This window comes from Aotus nancymaae, unplaced genomic scaffold (assembly GCF_030222135.1).
Source record: "Aotus nancymaae isolate 86718 unplaced genomic scaffold, 86718_ANA_hifiasm-v0.15.2.pri h1tg000010l, whole genome shotgun sequence".
NCBI classification, from domain to species: Eukaryota; Metazoa; Chordata; class Mammalia; order Primates; family Aotidae; genus Aotus; species Aotus nancymaae.
This window is the reverse complement of record NW_026988421.1, coordinates 36,221,007-36,236,365: the sequence shown is the minus strand read 5'-3', so window position 1 is coordinate 36,236,365 and position 15,359 is coordinate 36,221,007. Positions and strand designations below refer to the sequence as shown.

Here is a 15,359-nt window from a genome sequence, read left to right as displayed (position 1 = left end):
GGAATTTTCTAATTTCATTTACTTCATAAGAAAAAAGATCTCTAAGCTCTCGAGTAAAATAACTGGCTTCTATGACTTTGAAACAGTAAGAGATCTCTTTAGTTGGACTGCTGTGCTTTTAAAAAAAAAAAAATTATCACAAGAATGGGAAGCAGAAAAAACAGCTATTTTATTCAACTATTCACAACAGAGAATATTTATAACCTAGTCACAGAAATACACATTTCTTAGGCCACTCCTAGAACACAGGAATAGCAGTTACATAAAATACTGCTTTATAATTATGTTAATAAGAAAAAGCATTTTACCTGTTCCAAGAGGGGAAAAAGTTCCTCACTGAGTATCCTTTGTCCATGGAACAGAATGGTAAAGTCTTGGGCCTGGTTCTTCTACCCTGAAGCAATTCTTCCCCAGTCACCCTCCAAGGAATGTCAGAAAATGTGAAGAACTTCAGAGATTAGAGTCATATTCAAACTTTCCTTGAAAGTATGTATAACAAACATTAATACCTTTATTAAAAGGCCAAACTAGGTTACTTCTTGAAGTGGATCATTGAACAAGAGCCAATGAACCTGAGTACCAGCTACTTTGTTCTTTCCTCAAAAATCTTCCTAAAAATGCATTAACTCAAATTTAGAATGCTTCTCATTTCCATCCACAGTATTGCAACAATATTTAAAGAGTATTTAGTTATAAAAAGTAGCTAGGTGATAAAAAGTGTTCTCATGGTCTTGATTTTTCTTTGCTCTGTGCCCTAATTTTAATATAGCAACTGCATTTCAATAAGATCCAGTCCAAATATTTTTTGTAAAAACTATAATGTACATGAAGTTTTTAAAAGACAGCATCAGTAAGAAAGTAATTTCCAAATACTGGGGAGAAAAAAAAAGGCTTTCAATCTCATTGATGAAATGACATATTCAGAATAGGAGCAGAACCCCGTGCCATGCAAAGGGTAATTATTCCTCCTCTTCCTCATCATTCTTAGGAAGCTTTCCTTGTACACAAAGAAAAGGTCCTAAGTTAACAACTCATCTTTATGTACATCTGCACACACACAAATATACAAGAAAGTCCACTGACTTTATTCCTCTACTAGTATGGTGATGTTTTCAAATATTTCGTGAAATCCAGAGGTGACTCAGTAGTAAGTTCATTGGAGTATCTTTTGATTAACTGATTTAAATCTTCATTCAAAAATGAATCCCCTTGTAAAACTTTACCCTGGGAAAATATTTAAAGTATGAGTTAGAAATTACTTATGCTATAAGCAAAAGCCAACCTGTAAACAAAGTTGAAAATGGCAACAGCTGACACCAACACATGCAATATAATGACAGATGCTTGGTAAGGTCTTGGACACATCCTATATTGAATGAACAGTTTCATGACCCTCTCTATAGAATTTCAACCTCAGACATCCAACCTACCAAGAACTCCTAAACATTAAAAAAAAAAATCTACCTATAAAATAATTAAGCAAACTAGAGTTATTGAGATAAATTAGTTTCTATTTCTTCTTTTAAAAAAATAAAAAATATCCCATACCTTTATTTTGGGGTTTGAAGTTTCAACAGGAGGATTGAATGTCATTTCTGCCATGCTATATGCCTCAAAAAGTTCAGCAGCAGATCTAAATCATAAACACAATAAATATAAAGATACCACCACATCTGTGTAACTCAAAAATAATTAGATTATACCCAGAAAATGATTCATTCTAAACCCATATATTAAGGTATAAGATTGGCCTGCTTTAGAAACTAACCAATCAATTCAGTGACTTAACAAATCCTAAATTCCCATGTAATGTCAACATTATCCAGCTAGATCCACCCCAGAGAGATCTGGTATACATTTAGCAATACAGGTATAGACTCCAGAGAGAAAGCAAAGCTGTAAACCTTCAGTTCACTGTGATCATATCCCAACCCACTGATATGCAACTAAGCCTATTTTAGTCATGGAAGCCAAAAGACTGAAGCATGGACTCATTCTTCTCAGACTTAACACACCAGTCAACCCTTCAGCTACTGGCCTGGATGAAAAACAAGGAAAGGCCATTCAGGACAGAACACATGTCTATACTCATGGTATGTAAATGAATCCTTAATGATTTGGAATTAGTTCACGCTTTCCAAAACAGATAGACAAAGGCCTACAAGAGTGCCAATTAGGCTCACATCCCAATACCCATTCTCCAGAAGCCCACTATGAGTCTCCTTTCTTAAGCCTTTGGGATAAACCCATTCCTCATCCTTCTCCACAAAAGAAAACATCTGTCCTTAGCAAAACATGCCATAAAATGATCACTGAGAAGAGTGACAAAGAACTGTTTTCTCCTTTTTTTCCCCCTTTAAAAAAACAAGGCTGGGTGAGGATCCAAGGTGGCTGATTAGGAGCAGCTCAGGATTGCAGCTCCGAGCTAAAGTGCGGAGGGTGACTGGACACCGCATTTCCAGATGGATTTTTATCGCCCACAGACCAGGAGATTCCCAGATGGAGGAGCCCCACGGGTCACCAGCGTGGCTGTTTTGGCTGGGGCGGTGGGTCTCCACACAAAATACACGGGTCCAGGGGCCATTTTAGCTGGCGATTGGAGCTCCTAGGAGACAGAGTCGCCCATCCAATTGATAAGAAGAGGACTGAAACAGGGAGCCAGGCCAGGAGATTAGCAGGCAAAAAATCACCAAAAATCTCTGTGTGGCTGTTTCAGCCGGGATAGTGCGTTGCCACATGGGAAATCCCACAGATCCCAGCACCTTTTCAACAGGCAACTGGAACACCCGGGAGACAGAGTCGCCCATTCAGCTGATAAAAAGGGGACTGAAACAGGGAGCCAGGCCAGATTCCCGGGCAAAAAAGTGCCATGAATCTCCAGCACGGCTGTTTCAGCTGCTGCAGGGAGTTGCCGCTCGGGAAATCACACAGATCCGGGCGCCTTTTAAACAGGCAACTGGAATGCCTGGGAAACAGAGTCGCCCGTTCAACTGAAAAAAAAAGGGGACTGAAACAGGGAGCCAGGCCAGGAAATTCCCAGGCAAAAAAAGCGCCATGAATCTCCAGCGGCTGTTTCAGCCAGCACAGCGGGTCTACACACAAGAAATCACATGAATCCAGGCTCCATTTCAACTGGTGACTGGGACGCCTGGGAGACAGAGTCGCCCATTCAACTGAAAAAAAAAAAAGGGGGTCTGAGGCAGGGAGCCAGATGATCAGGGTTGGCCAGTTCCACCCCCACAAAAAACAGCAATCTGAAACGCTCTGGATTGAGAGTTTCACAGCAAGCACAGCTGAATCTGGGATGGTCCAGCTCTGTTGGGGAGGGACATCCCCCCATTACCAAGGCAGTCTACCACTACTGAGGTAGTCTGCCATTACAGAGAGAGTCCGCCATTACAGAGATGGGCTGCCATTGCCAAGGCAGTTCAAACTATACCCCTATAAACAAGATTGCAGGGAGTTCACACGGCAGCTGGACAGAGCCCACAGCAGCTGAGCAAAGCCTCTGCAGGTAGACTGTGACTAGGGTGCATCCTCAATGGGCAGGGCAGCCCTGGAAAAAGGCAACAGCACAACAGAAACTGATAAATAAAGCCCTAATTACCGGGGACAGAGCACCTGGCAATAAAAAAAAGGCATTCATGAGTTCTGCTGCAGCAGACTTAAACGTACCTGCCCAGCAGCTCTGAATGAAACAAAGGAGCTCACAGCTCAGCACTTGAGCTCCTATAAAGGACAGACTGTCTCCTCAAGCAGCTCTCTGACCCCCATATATCCACATAGTCACCTCATAAAGGAGAGCTCAGACTGACATCTAGCGGGTATATTTCTAGGACAAAGATAGCAGGAGAAGAAACTGGCAGCAACCCTTCCTGTTCTGTAGACGACAGGTAGATAAATCCACAAAAAGAAACAGCGCAAAAAGGATGAAAATACCCGAAACCAGAACACCTCTCCTCCTCCAAGGGATCACAACTCCTCACCAGCAAGGGAACAAGTCTGGATGGAGAAGGAGTCTGATGAATTGACAGAAACAGGCTTCAGAAGGTGGGTAATAAGAAATTTGTCTGAGGTAAAAGATCATGTTCTAACCCAATGCAAAGAAACTAAGAACCTTGAAAAAAGGTTTGATGAAATGCTAACGAGAATGAACAGCTTAGAGAGGAATATAAGTGAATTGATGGAGGTGAGAAACACAACACAAGAAATTTGCGAGGCATACACAAGTTTCAACAGCCAAATTGACCAAGCAGAAGAAAGGATATCAGAGGTCAAAGATCAACTCAATGAAATAAAACGAGAAGGCAAGATTAGAGAAAAAAGGGTAAAAAGAAATGAACAAAGTCTCCAAGAAATATGGGACTATGTGAAAAGACCTGATCTACGTTTGATAGGTGTACCTGAATGTGACAGAGAGAATGAATCCAAGCTGGAAAACACTCTTCAGGATATTATCCAGGAAAACTTCCCCAACCTAGCAAGGCAGGCCAATATTCAACTCCAGGAAATACAGAGACCACCACAAAGATAATTCCTCAAGAAGAGCAACCCCAAGGCACATAATCATCAGATTCACCAGGGCTGAAATGAAGGAGAAAATACTAAGGGCAGCCAGAGAGAAAGGTGAGGTTACCCACAAAGGGAAGCCCATCAGACTCACAGCGGATGTCTCAGGAGAATTCCTACAAGCCAGAAGAGAGTGGGGGCCAATATTCAACATCTTTAAAGAAAAGAACTTTCAACCCAGAATTTCATATCCAGCCAAACTAAGCTTCATAAGCAAAGGAGAAATAAAATCCTTTACAAACAAGCAATTACTCAGACATTTTATCATCACCAGGCCTGCTTTACAAGAGATCCTGAAAGAAGCACTAAACACAAAAAGGAATAACCAGTACCAGCCACTCCAAAAACATACCAAATGGTAAAGAAAATCAACACAATGAAGAAACTACATCAACTAAAGGGCAAAACAGCCAGCTAGCATAAAAATGACAGGATTAAATTCACACATAACAATATTAACCCTAAATGTAAATGGGCTAAATGCCCCAATCAAAAGACACAGACTGGCAAATTGGATAAAAGCCAAAACTCATTGGAGTGCTGTATCCAGGAAATCCATCTCACATGCAAGGATACACAAAGGCTCAAAATAAAGGGATGGAGGAAGATTTACCAAGCAAATGGAGAGCAAAAAAAAAAGCAGGAGTTGCAATCCTAGTCTCTGGTAAAATAGACTTCAAACAAACAAAGATCAAAAGAGACAAAGAAGGCCATTACATAATGGTAAAAGGATCAATGCAACAAGAAGAGCTAACGATCCTAAATATATATGCACTCAATACAGGAGCAACCAGATACATAAAGCAAGTTCTTAATGACTTACAAAGAGACTTATACTCCCACACAGTAATAGTGGGAGACTTCAACACCTCATTGTCAATATTAGACAGATCAACAAGACAGAAAATTAACAAGGATATCCAGGACGTGAACTCAGACCTGGACCAAGCAAACCTAAGAGACATTTACAGAACTCTCCACCCCAAATCCACAGAATATACATTCTTCTCAGCACCACATCACACCTACTCTAAAAGTGACCACATAATTGGAAGTAAATCACTCTGCAGCAAATGCAAAAGAATGGAAATCATAACAAACAGTCTCTCAGACCACAGTGCAATCAAGTCAGAACTCAGAATTCAGAAACTAACTCAGAACTGCACAGCTTCATGGAAACTGAACAACTGGCTCTTGAATGTTGACTGGATAAACAATGAAATGAAGGCAGAAATAAAGATGTTCTTCAAAACTAACGAGAACGAAGACACAACATACCAGAATCTCTGGGACACATTTAAAGCAGTGTCTAGAGGAAAATATACAGCAATAATGCCCACATGAGAAGCAAGGAAAGATCTAAAATCAACACCTATCGTCAAAATTGAAAGAGCTAGAAGAACAAAATCAAAAAACTCAAAACCTAGCAGAAGACAAGAAATAACTAAGATCAGAGCAGAACTGAAGGAGACAGACACACAAAAAAACTCTTCAAAAAAAAAAAAAAAAATCAATAAATCCAGGAGCTGGTTTTTTGAAAAGATCAACAAAATAGACCACTAGCCATACTACTAAAAAAGAAAAGACAGAATAATCAAATAGATGCAATAAAAAATGATAAAGGGGATATCACCACAGATTCCACAGAAATACAAACCATCATCAGAAATTATTACAAACTCTATGTACAAAAACTAGTAAACCTGGAAGAAATAGATAAATTCCTGGACACTTGCATCCTCCCAAGCCTAAACCAGGAAGAAGTGGAAACCCTGAACAGTCCAGTAACAAGGGCTAAAGTTGAGGCAGCAATTAACAGCCTACCACCCAAAAAAAGCCCAGGTCCAGATGGGTTCACAGCCTAATTCTACCAAACATACAAAGAGGAGCTGGTACCATTCCTTCTGAAACTACTCCAAACAATCCAAAAAGAGGGAATCCTTCCCAAATCATTTTATGAGACCAACATCATCCTGATACCAAAATGCGGCAGAGACTCAACAAGAAAAGAAAACTTCAGGCCAATATCCATGATGAACATAGATGCAAAAATCTTCAATAAAATACTGGCAAACCGATTGCAACAGCACATCAAATAGCTTATCCACCAGGATCAAGTAGGCTTCATCCCAGGGATGCAAGGCTGGTTCAACATACGCAAGTCTATAAACGTAATTCACCACATAAACAGAACCAAAGACAAAAACCACATAACTATCTCAATAGACGCAGAAAAGGCCTCCAACAAAATTCAACAGCCCCTTTATGCTAAAAAAACTCTCAATAAACTAGGTATTGATGGAACGTATCTCAAAACAATAAAAGCTATTTATGAGAAACCCACAGCCAATATCATACTGAATGGGCAAAAAAACTGGAAGCATTCCCTTTGAAATCTGGCACTAGACAAGGATGCCCTCTCTCACTACTCCTATTCAATATAGTACTGGAAGTTCTAGCCAGAGCAATCAGGCAAGAAAAAGAAATAAAGGGTATTCAATTAGGAAAGGAAGAAGTCAAATTGTCTCTATTTGCAGATGACATAATTGTATATTTGGAAGACCCCATTGACTCAGCCCAAAATCTCCTGAAACTGATAAGCAACTTCAGCAAAGTCTCAGGATACAAAATCAATGTGCAAAAATCACAAGCACTCCTATACACCAGTAACAGACTTAAAGAGAGCCAAAACAAGAACAAACTGCCATTCACAATTGCTACAAAGAGAATAAAATACCTAGGAATACAACTAACAAAGAACATAAAGGACCTCTTCAAGGAGAACTACAAACTACTGCTCAAGGAAATAAGAGAGGACACAAACAGATGGAGAAACATTCCATGCTCATGGTTAGGAAGAATCAATATTGTGAAAATGGCCACACTGCCCAAAGTAATTTACAGATTCAATGCTATCCCCATCAAGCTATCAATGACCTTCTTCACAGAACTGGAAAAAACCACCTTAAACTTCATATGAAACCAAGACAGCCTGCATAGCCAAGTCAATTCTAAGCAAAAAGAACAAAGCAGGAGGCATCACACTACTGGACTTCAAACTATACTACAAGGCTACAGTAATCAAAACAGCATGGTACTGGGACCAAAACAGAGATATAGACCAATGGAACAGAACAGTCCTCAGAGGCAACACAACATATCTACAACCATCCGATCTTTGACAAACCTGACAAAAACAAGCAATGGGGAAAGGATTCCCTGTTTAATAAATGGTGTTGGGAAAACTGGCTAGCCATGTGCAGAAAGCAGAAACTGGACCCCTTCCTGAAACCTTACACTAAAATTAACTCCAGATGGATTAAAGACTTAAATATAAGACCTAACACCATAAAAACCCTAGAAGAAAATCTAGGCAAAACCATTCAGGACATAGGCATAGGCAAGGACTTCATGACCAAAACACCAAAAGCATTGGCAACAAAAGCCAAAATAGACAAATGGGACCTAATCAAACTCCACAGCTTCTGCACGGCAAAAGAAACAGTCATTAGAGTGAATTGGCAACCAACAGAATGGGAAAAAATTTTTGCAATCTACCCATCTGACAAAGGGCTAATATCCAGAATCTACAAAGAACTAAAACAGATTTACAAGAAAAAAAAAAAAAACAAGCCCATTCAAAAGTGGGCAAAGGATATGAACAGACACTTTACAAAAGAAGACATACATGAGGCCAAAAAACATATGAAAAAATGCTCATCATCACTGGTCATTAGAGAAATGCAAATCAAAACTACATTGTGATACCATCTCATGCCAGTTAGAATGGCGATCATTAAAAAATCTGGAGACAACAGATGCTGGAGAGGATGTGGAGAAATACGACCACTTTTACACTGTTGGTGGGAGTGTAAATTAGTTCAACCATTGTGGAAGACAGTGTGGCGATTCCTCAAGGACCTAGAAATAGAAATTCCATTTGACCCAGCAATCCCATTACTGGGTATATATCCAAAGGAGTATAAATCGTTCTACTATAAGGACACATGCACACGAATGTTCACTGCAGCATAGTTTACAATAGCAAAGACCTGGAACCAACCCAAATGCCCATCGATGATAGACTGGACAGGGAAAATGTGGCATATATACACCATGGAATAGTATGCAGCCATAAAAAACGATGAATTCGTGTCCTTTGTAGGGACATGGATGAACCTGGAAACCATCATTCTCAGCAAACTGACACAAGAACACAAAATCAAACACCACATGTTCTCACTCATAGGCAGGTATTGAACAATGAGAACACATGGACACAGGGAGGGAAGCATCACACTGGGGTCTGTCGGGGGAAATAGAGGAGGGACAGCAGTGGGGTGGGGAGTTGGGGAGAAATAGCATGGGGAGAAATGCCAGATATAGGTGATGGGGAGGAAGGCAGCAAATCACACTGCCATGTGTGTACCTATGCAATAATCTTGCATGCTCTTCACATGTACCCCAAAACCTAAAATGCAATTAAAAAAAAAAAACAAGGCTGGTGGGGTGAAGATTGGGGACAGGTGAGATGTGTGAGGGAATAAAAAGTAAATGGCCATTTTATTATTTAATAATGCCAAAAGTTATCTCTATCCTATTCAGAAAGAAAGGGTTCATGGAAAACTGCAGATTTCATGCCTCATGCAGAGGAGGCAGCAACTGACTATTGCCAAGTAAAATACAAGCCAATGTCACCAAACCTCACAGTATTTCAAGAAAAGCAGGAAATGTGAATTTTAGGTGAATTCTTTCAATATTTATGCTTGGTGATCACAGGTCACCAATATGTCATCTCTGAACTACAGAAACCAATAGGCCTGCAAAAGGAAAATCCCTACAGCAAAATATTAATTCTGGGTAATGCACAGTGCTATAGTTTGAATGTGTCCCCTCCAAAATTCAGATATGGAAACTTAACAGTCAATGTATTAAGAGGTGAAAGCTTTAAAAGGTGATTAAGTCATGAATGGGATTAACCCATTTATGCCTAGCGTTCCATTATTAGAACACTACACTGGTAGGAGTTATTTATATCCTACTCCTCAAGTCATTGCCAAGGTCTGATTTTCACACACACAAAAAAATTTGCAACCTCTGGCATAAATGGGTTAAAGTCTTTATAAAAGAGGCTTCATGCAGTGAAGCTGTGGCCCTGCTCCCCTTCTGTCCGGTCTGCCATGTGAGGGCATGGAGTTCCTCCCCTCCAGAAGATGCAGCAACAAGATGCCATCTCAGAAGTAGAGAGGCACCCTCATCAGTCAACCAAACCTACCAGCACCTTGACCTTCAACTTCCCATCCTCCAGAATTGTGAGAAAGTAACTTTCTGTTCTTTATAAATTACCCAGGCTAAGGCATTTTTTATGGCAGCATAAATGGACTGAGGGTATCTTTTATACCATTTTTTCTTTCTCTGTATAACTGAAGTATTTCCTATCTGTATGTAAAATAAGGTCATTACTATTTTTCACCTTTCTGTATTTGTGAAAATTTTCAAAGTAAACAGTTCAGGGAAAGAAGATTCTTTTAGGAGGACCTTTTCCCCAACTAGAAGGGTGTGAGGTAGAAGCTGGAAATACCCATCCAAGCTGCTTATAGGTCAGGAGGTACTCTGCCAGGGCCAAAAAAAAGAAACAGCTGCCATTCTGGATGGGATTCTTCCAAAGCACCTTTTTTCTTCCCTCTCCTTTTTTTTTTCTCCCTGTCTTGCCCTAACAGGACCATTTTTCCTCGTCTGCCCTAACGGGGGTTGGGGGAGATCCAGCAAGGGGAGAAAACAAGAAGCTTAATTTGGTTGACTTGTGTTTTATCTTCACATGAAGCCACATCTTATTCACTGTTGAACCTAACTGATGGGGGCGCATATGGGCATGCACTATGCCATTCTAATATTCTGTACGTGTGAAACTTTTCATGATTAAAAATATGTTTTTCAAGTTGAATGATAGAAGAAAAAAAAGAAATGTTTTAAGTGATTAACAAAATCATAGTCAGCATGTTTTCTTTCAGAACAATTAAGGAATATGAAGCAAGACCTATCCAGATACCCAAGTGACACTTTACATTTTGTAATATATTACTTTATGAAACAGACTTCTTATAGTAAGTGGCTATCAGCTGAATTTTGTAGTTTTAGAATAAGGCAATGCTAAATATTACCTTCGACTCAACTCTGGTTTGAGTGCTTCAGAGCCTTCAGAAGGTGCTCCAGCGATCAGGTGAGCTGCCAATTTCTGCACTATGGGATGATAATGCCTCTGAATGGGAAATGGGACAATCACATTTTGCACAGGTCAGTCCTTTACAAAAAACACTATCCACAGCAATGATTTTCTTAAATAAAATTATACCAATTGTTTCAGTCACCTATGTACAGTATATGTATTTGATTAGAAGTACATTACCTATAGAAAGATGATTATCTTTGCTCACAGGATTAAAACAAATCAAGTTACCAGTGATGTAGTTTAGTCTTGCTTTTACAATATGAAAAGAAAAATCAAAAAGCAATTCCTCTTTCAGAGTGAAAAAAGTTGATTTACAACAGGTTAACTGACATATTTTCTACAAGTCTCACTCTAATGCTATCCATACTGTAGGATCACTGTATACATGAATCTATCTTGAAGCAGAGCTTACTAAAATCTCCTTGGATAGGACTCAATAGAAATGGACCCAATAACAAATCCTCTGAAGAGTGTTAGGGAAAGATGTCGATAAATCTTCCACAGCCGCACCCTATAGAACTGACACTGTTTTCTGCTTCTTTGGAAAATGCACCTCAACAGCTTAAAGAATAGTAAGAACAAAATAAAATGTCGTGTACTAAAACAGGAATTGTAAAAAAGGCAGCCCACGAACAAAATATAATTAAGTACTCTGGCAATAACAACTATTTGAAGAAAAACTGGAAAAAAATTGTTCACACACATCCCCAAAAAGAAAAAACCCAGGGCCACTCTTACCCGCAGTGCATACAGTTCCCACAGAGCAGTGTTCTGAGCGTTGCAGTACTCAGGCTCATCCAGTTCAGGGAGGAAAACTCCACTTCCCTGAGATTCACTGTCAAGCAGCAGATCTGTTTTGGGGAAAGTCTGCAAAAATGTTACATAAAAAGAAGTGGTTAAATTAACACTGTTAATGTAACAAGTGTTACTGGTTTGTTATTGTATTTGCATTTAAATTTATGGTTGTATAAGAGCTTTAGCATAAAGTCTTTACACCTAGTTTCAATAAAACAATTTAAGGTTATAGCGTTAAGAGTTGCAAAAAAAATATTTTATCTTGGCTTGCTTTGAAAATTCATGTTATCAGGCAAAAGAAAACAATATGCTTTTCACCTTGAAATCCCACTTTTAGGAATCTTATAAAAATAATTGTATCAGATAAATATATAAAGGTATTCTCTATAGCATCATTTGTAATAGCAAAAAATAATCTATATCAAGAGAAATAGAAGGAAGCAGAAAAACCAGACTGCCTACATTTGTGTCACTTCTACCACTGACTAGCAGTGCTACTCAAGGCAAGACACTTAACCTCTCTGGACCTCAGTTTTCCCACGTGTAAAACTGGCTATCTCGGAGTTATGAAAATTAAATTTTTGTAAAGCATTATAAAAGTAGAAGGCACACAGTCAGAACTATGTGTTGGTTAAGCAAAGAACTAAATAAACCTTAATCATTAAAGAAATAGAGTAGTGATATTTGTGCTGACATAATAATGTGTTTACCATGATTAAATGCTAAGGTTAAAAAAGTGGTAGAATATATAGCATAATCCCCTTTCCATTAAAAAAAAAAAGTTGTGTTGTTTCTAGGTGTAGTGTATGTGTTTACATATGAACTTTAAAAGGTTGCTGGAAAAATACTCACTAAATGGTAAATGGAGACCCACCTAATGACACTCTGTCAAGTGTCAATAGGTATAAAATGTTTTTTCAATTTTATGTACTTCTTTTGTCACCTGATTTTGTTACAAGTGTGAATTACTTCTGTAATTGAAATGATAATGTAAAAGGAGGAAAAAGACATGCATCAAAAAAAAAGTCATTGCATTATAAGAACTTGGCTCTGTTCATTTGTATCACTACTTACATGCATTAATATTCTGGTAGTTGCTAATATGCCAATACTTGAATTTGGAAGAACATGAAGAGCAAGGGTACAAAGGCGTTTGATGAAGGCAAGGGCTCGCTGCTGGGAAACTTGCTTTCTGCGCTTAGTTAGCATGACATCAAGGCATTGGAGTACAATCTCAACACCTTCATTGGTAGCACCTAAAACAGCAGATGTACCATTCAGAGCCATTCTCATTACTTTTTCCTTATGCAACTGGACTGACCTTCAGATAAACCCAAGATAAACTATGGTATCTGCCCCAAACCATTTCCCTAACCAATGAGGTTGTGCTATACTGCTAAGGAGATGCAGCAGGCTATACTTACTGCATCTCCAGTCAATTCCAAAAGTTCTTTCTCCAAGTCTTACATAAGATTAAATATAGATGCGTGGCACTGGCAAGTCAGCATTTTACGTACCTGTTCCTATTTCTCATTTGTCTGCAATGACTGGTCATAACATATTCTTAAAACATAAATATGTATAAAAGAAACATAATCTAAACATACACATACCTGCATGTAACTTGAACAGTGTTTTGTAAAGATGTGTGTAGAATTTCATTGGATCAATATTCAGAACATCACCTTTGAAATGACAACAAACACCAATTAGGTATGTTAGAGCATCCAAAGGTATGCTATAACACACACACACACACAGACACACACACACACACACACACACACACACACACACACGTATTTCCAAACAAAACTTGATTAAGAAAATATCTTACCTTGTCCAGAAAGAATATGAAAAGCAGTCTGGACACAGTGAAGACTTTCTTGATAGCTTAGGTCCTTAAAAAAAGAGGAGGGGATGAAATATTAAGAATGATAATTACCATTCATATCTTTAAAAAAGAACTTGAAGGCCAGGAGCAATGACTCGTGCCTGTAATCCCAGCAATTTAGGAGGCTGAGGAAGGCAGACCGTTTGAGCCCAGGAGTTCAAGACTGGGTTGGGGAACATGGCAAAACCCATCTCTACAAAAAATAGAACCACACACCTGTAGTCCCAGCTACTCAAGAGACTGAAGTGGGAGGCTCACCTGAGCCCTGGGAGGTAGAGGCTGCAGTGAGCTGTGATCATACCACTACACTCCAACCTGGGCAACTGAGTGAGACCCTATCTCAAAAAAGAAAAAAAAGACCTATAAAGGTTATCTTTAAGATAACCTAGCATGAGACAGATCGATAAGGTGACTATGGTTTACAATAATCTATTATATATTTTTAAATAGCTAGAAGGGAAGAATGTGAATGGTTGTCACATAAAGACACATATTTAAGGTGATTGATACCCCAAGTAAAATCTTTACAAACTACATTATATGAATACATTAAATTATCACATATACCCTGAAACCGTATACATCTATTATGCATCAATTAAAAAAAAAGAAAACAGGTCAAGTAACCCTCCTGCTTAAAACTCTCTAATGGTTGAAAATGTTCTACATCTTGATTGTGGTGGTAATCATATAATCATAGGCCTTTGTCAAAATTCATAAAATGTATATCTAAAAGGGGTGAGTTTTACTGTATATAAAACATATCTCAATAAACCTGACAAAAAAATTATAAAATAGCAATTACTATTTATATCTTTTAAAAAGTAATGTATTAATACTTACACCAGACTCAATGAGAGTATGAAGAACTACTAATAAATCATCAAAAAACTCCACATTTATAAGGTGAGCAAACCTGGAATCAAACAAAACAGTTATCAATGAACTAAAAGCAAAAATAAAGTTAGTATAAATTAAGTTTGACATTAAAACTGCATTTTTAATATTCTTTATTTCAAAATGTTAGCTATGAAAGAGATGGCAATATTAATACTTTTCATTAATTCAGACTGGCCTCTTCAATAATTCATGCACCATTGAACACTAAACTTAATAAGAATATATAAGGCACTGAACAGACTAAAAATATTTCAAAAATCCTTCTGCCCTGAGAAAGAAATTACTAGAAGCAAACAACTTCCTGAGGAAAGTTTACTAGGTATTCAGTGAGATCAGCTTCTAAGAAAACAGGTGGCAGGAAGAGAGACGGGATGCTATGTACAAGAATATGGACCTCATGACAGCTTTAAGGATAAAATGGAAAGAATACGGGACGTAGTATCTAGTTCAGGCTCTGCTCGTAATTACCTGCAATGATCCTAGTGCTGTCCTGGGCCTCTATTTGTAGAAATAATTAAGACCACCCAATGAGGTTAAAGAAGAAGAATCATATGAGCTGCTAAATTCGAGAGTTACTTCATATACTATATTAGACCCTGAAGTAGGTTAAAGTCAGGACATGTCTTCAATATTAGCGAGAAGTCTTTGACCTATGTAAATCTTAGAACAATAAAAGACCTTATGAGTGATATATTCCATGTGTATTGGTACAACTTCCTGGAGAAGCAATTTGGTAATTATTCATCAAAATTTAAAATGAGCATACCCTTTGATCTGGCAATATATGCACACACATGCATGAAGATATATATACACATACACACACACACACACACACACATACACACACACAAAGTATTTCCAGGGCCAATAGGAGACTGACCAAATAAAGTACTATATATCTATAAAATGGAGTATTATAAATTTTTTAAAAATTAAGTGATATATATGTGCTAAGGGAAAGGTACCAAA

The 15,359-nt window shown here is 38.3% G+C and overlaps 1 protein-coding gene across 4 annotated transcripts in view; it reads right to left on the bottom strand.

Annotated features, from left to right (window-relative positions):
* The window catches only part of NOC3L (NOC3 like DNA replication regulator), a 58,039-nt gene that overhangs the window by 22,118 nt on the left and 20,562 nt on the right, over window positions 1-15,359 (bottom strand). For 3 of the 4 annotated variants that reach the window (XR_002478247.2, XR_010341774.1, XR_010341775.1), the window contains exons 14-21: window positions 14,331-14,403; window positions 13,431-13,494; window positions 13,207-13,278; window positions 12,668-12,849; window positions 11,537-11,665; window positions 10,731-10,828; window positions 1,549-1,633; window positions 309-1,224 (exon numbers count right to left, since the gene is read on the bottom strand). Coding sequence is in view for 1 of the 4 variants with exons in the window: in XM_012454809.2 (XP_012310232.1) it covers window positions 1,096-1,224; window positions 1,549-1,633; window positions 10,731-10,828; window positions 11,537-11,665; window positions 12,668-12,849; window positions 13,207-13,278; window positions 13,431-13,494; window positions 14,331-14,403 (832 nt within the window). In the remaining 3 variants the exon portion in view is untranslated. Of the gene's footprint in view, window positions 1-145; window positions 1,225-1,548; window positions 1,634-10,730; window positions 10,829-11,536; window positions 11,666-12,667; window positions 12,850-13,206; window positions 13,279-13,430; window positions 13,495-14,330; window positions 14,404-15,359 lie in introns of those variants that run through there. The other variant, XM_012454809.2, reaches the window with a different exon arrangement.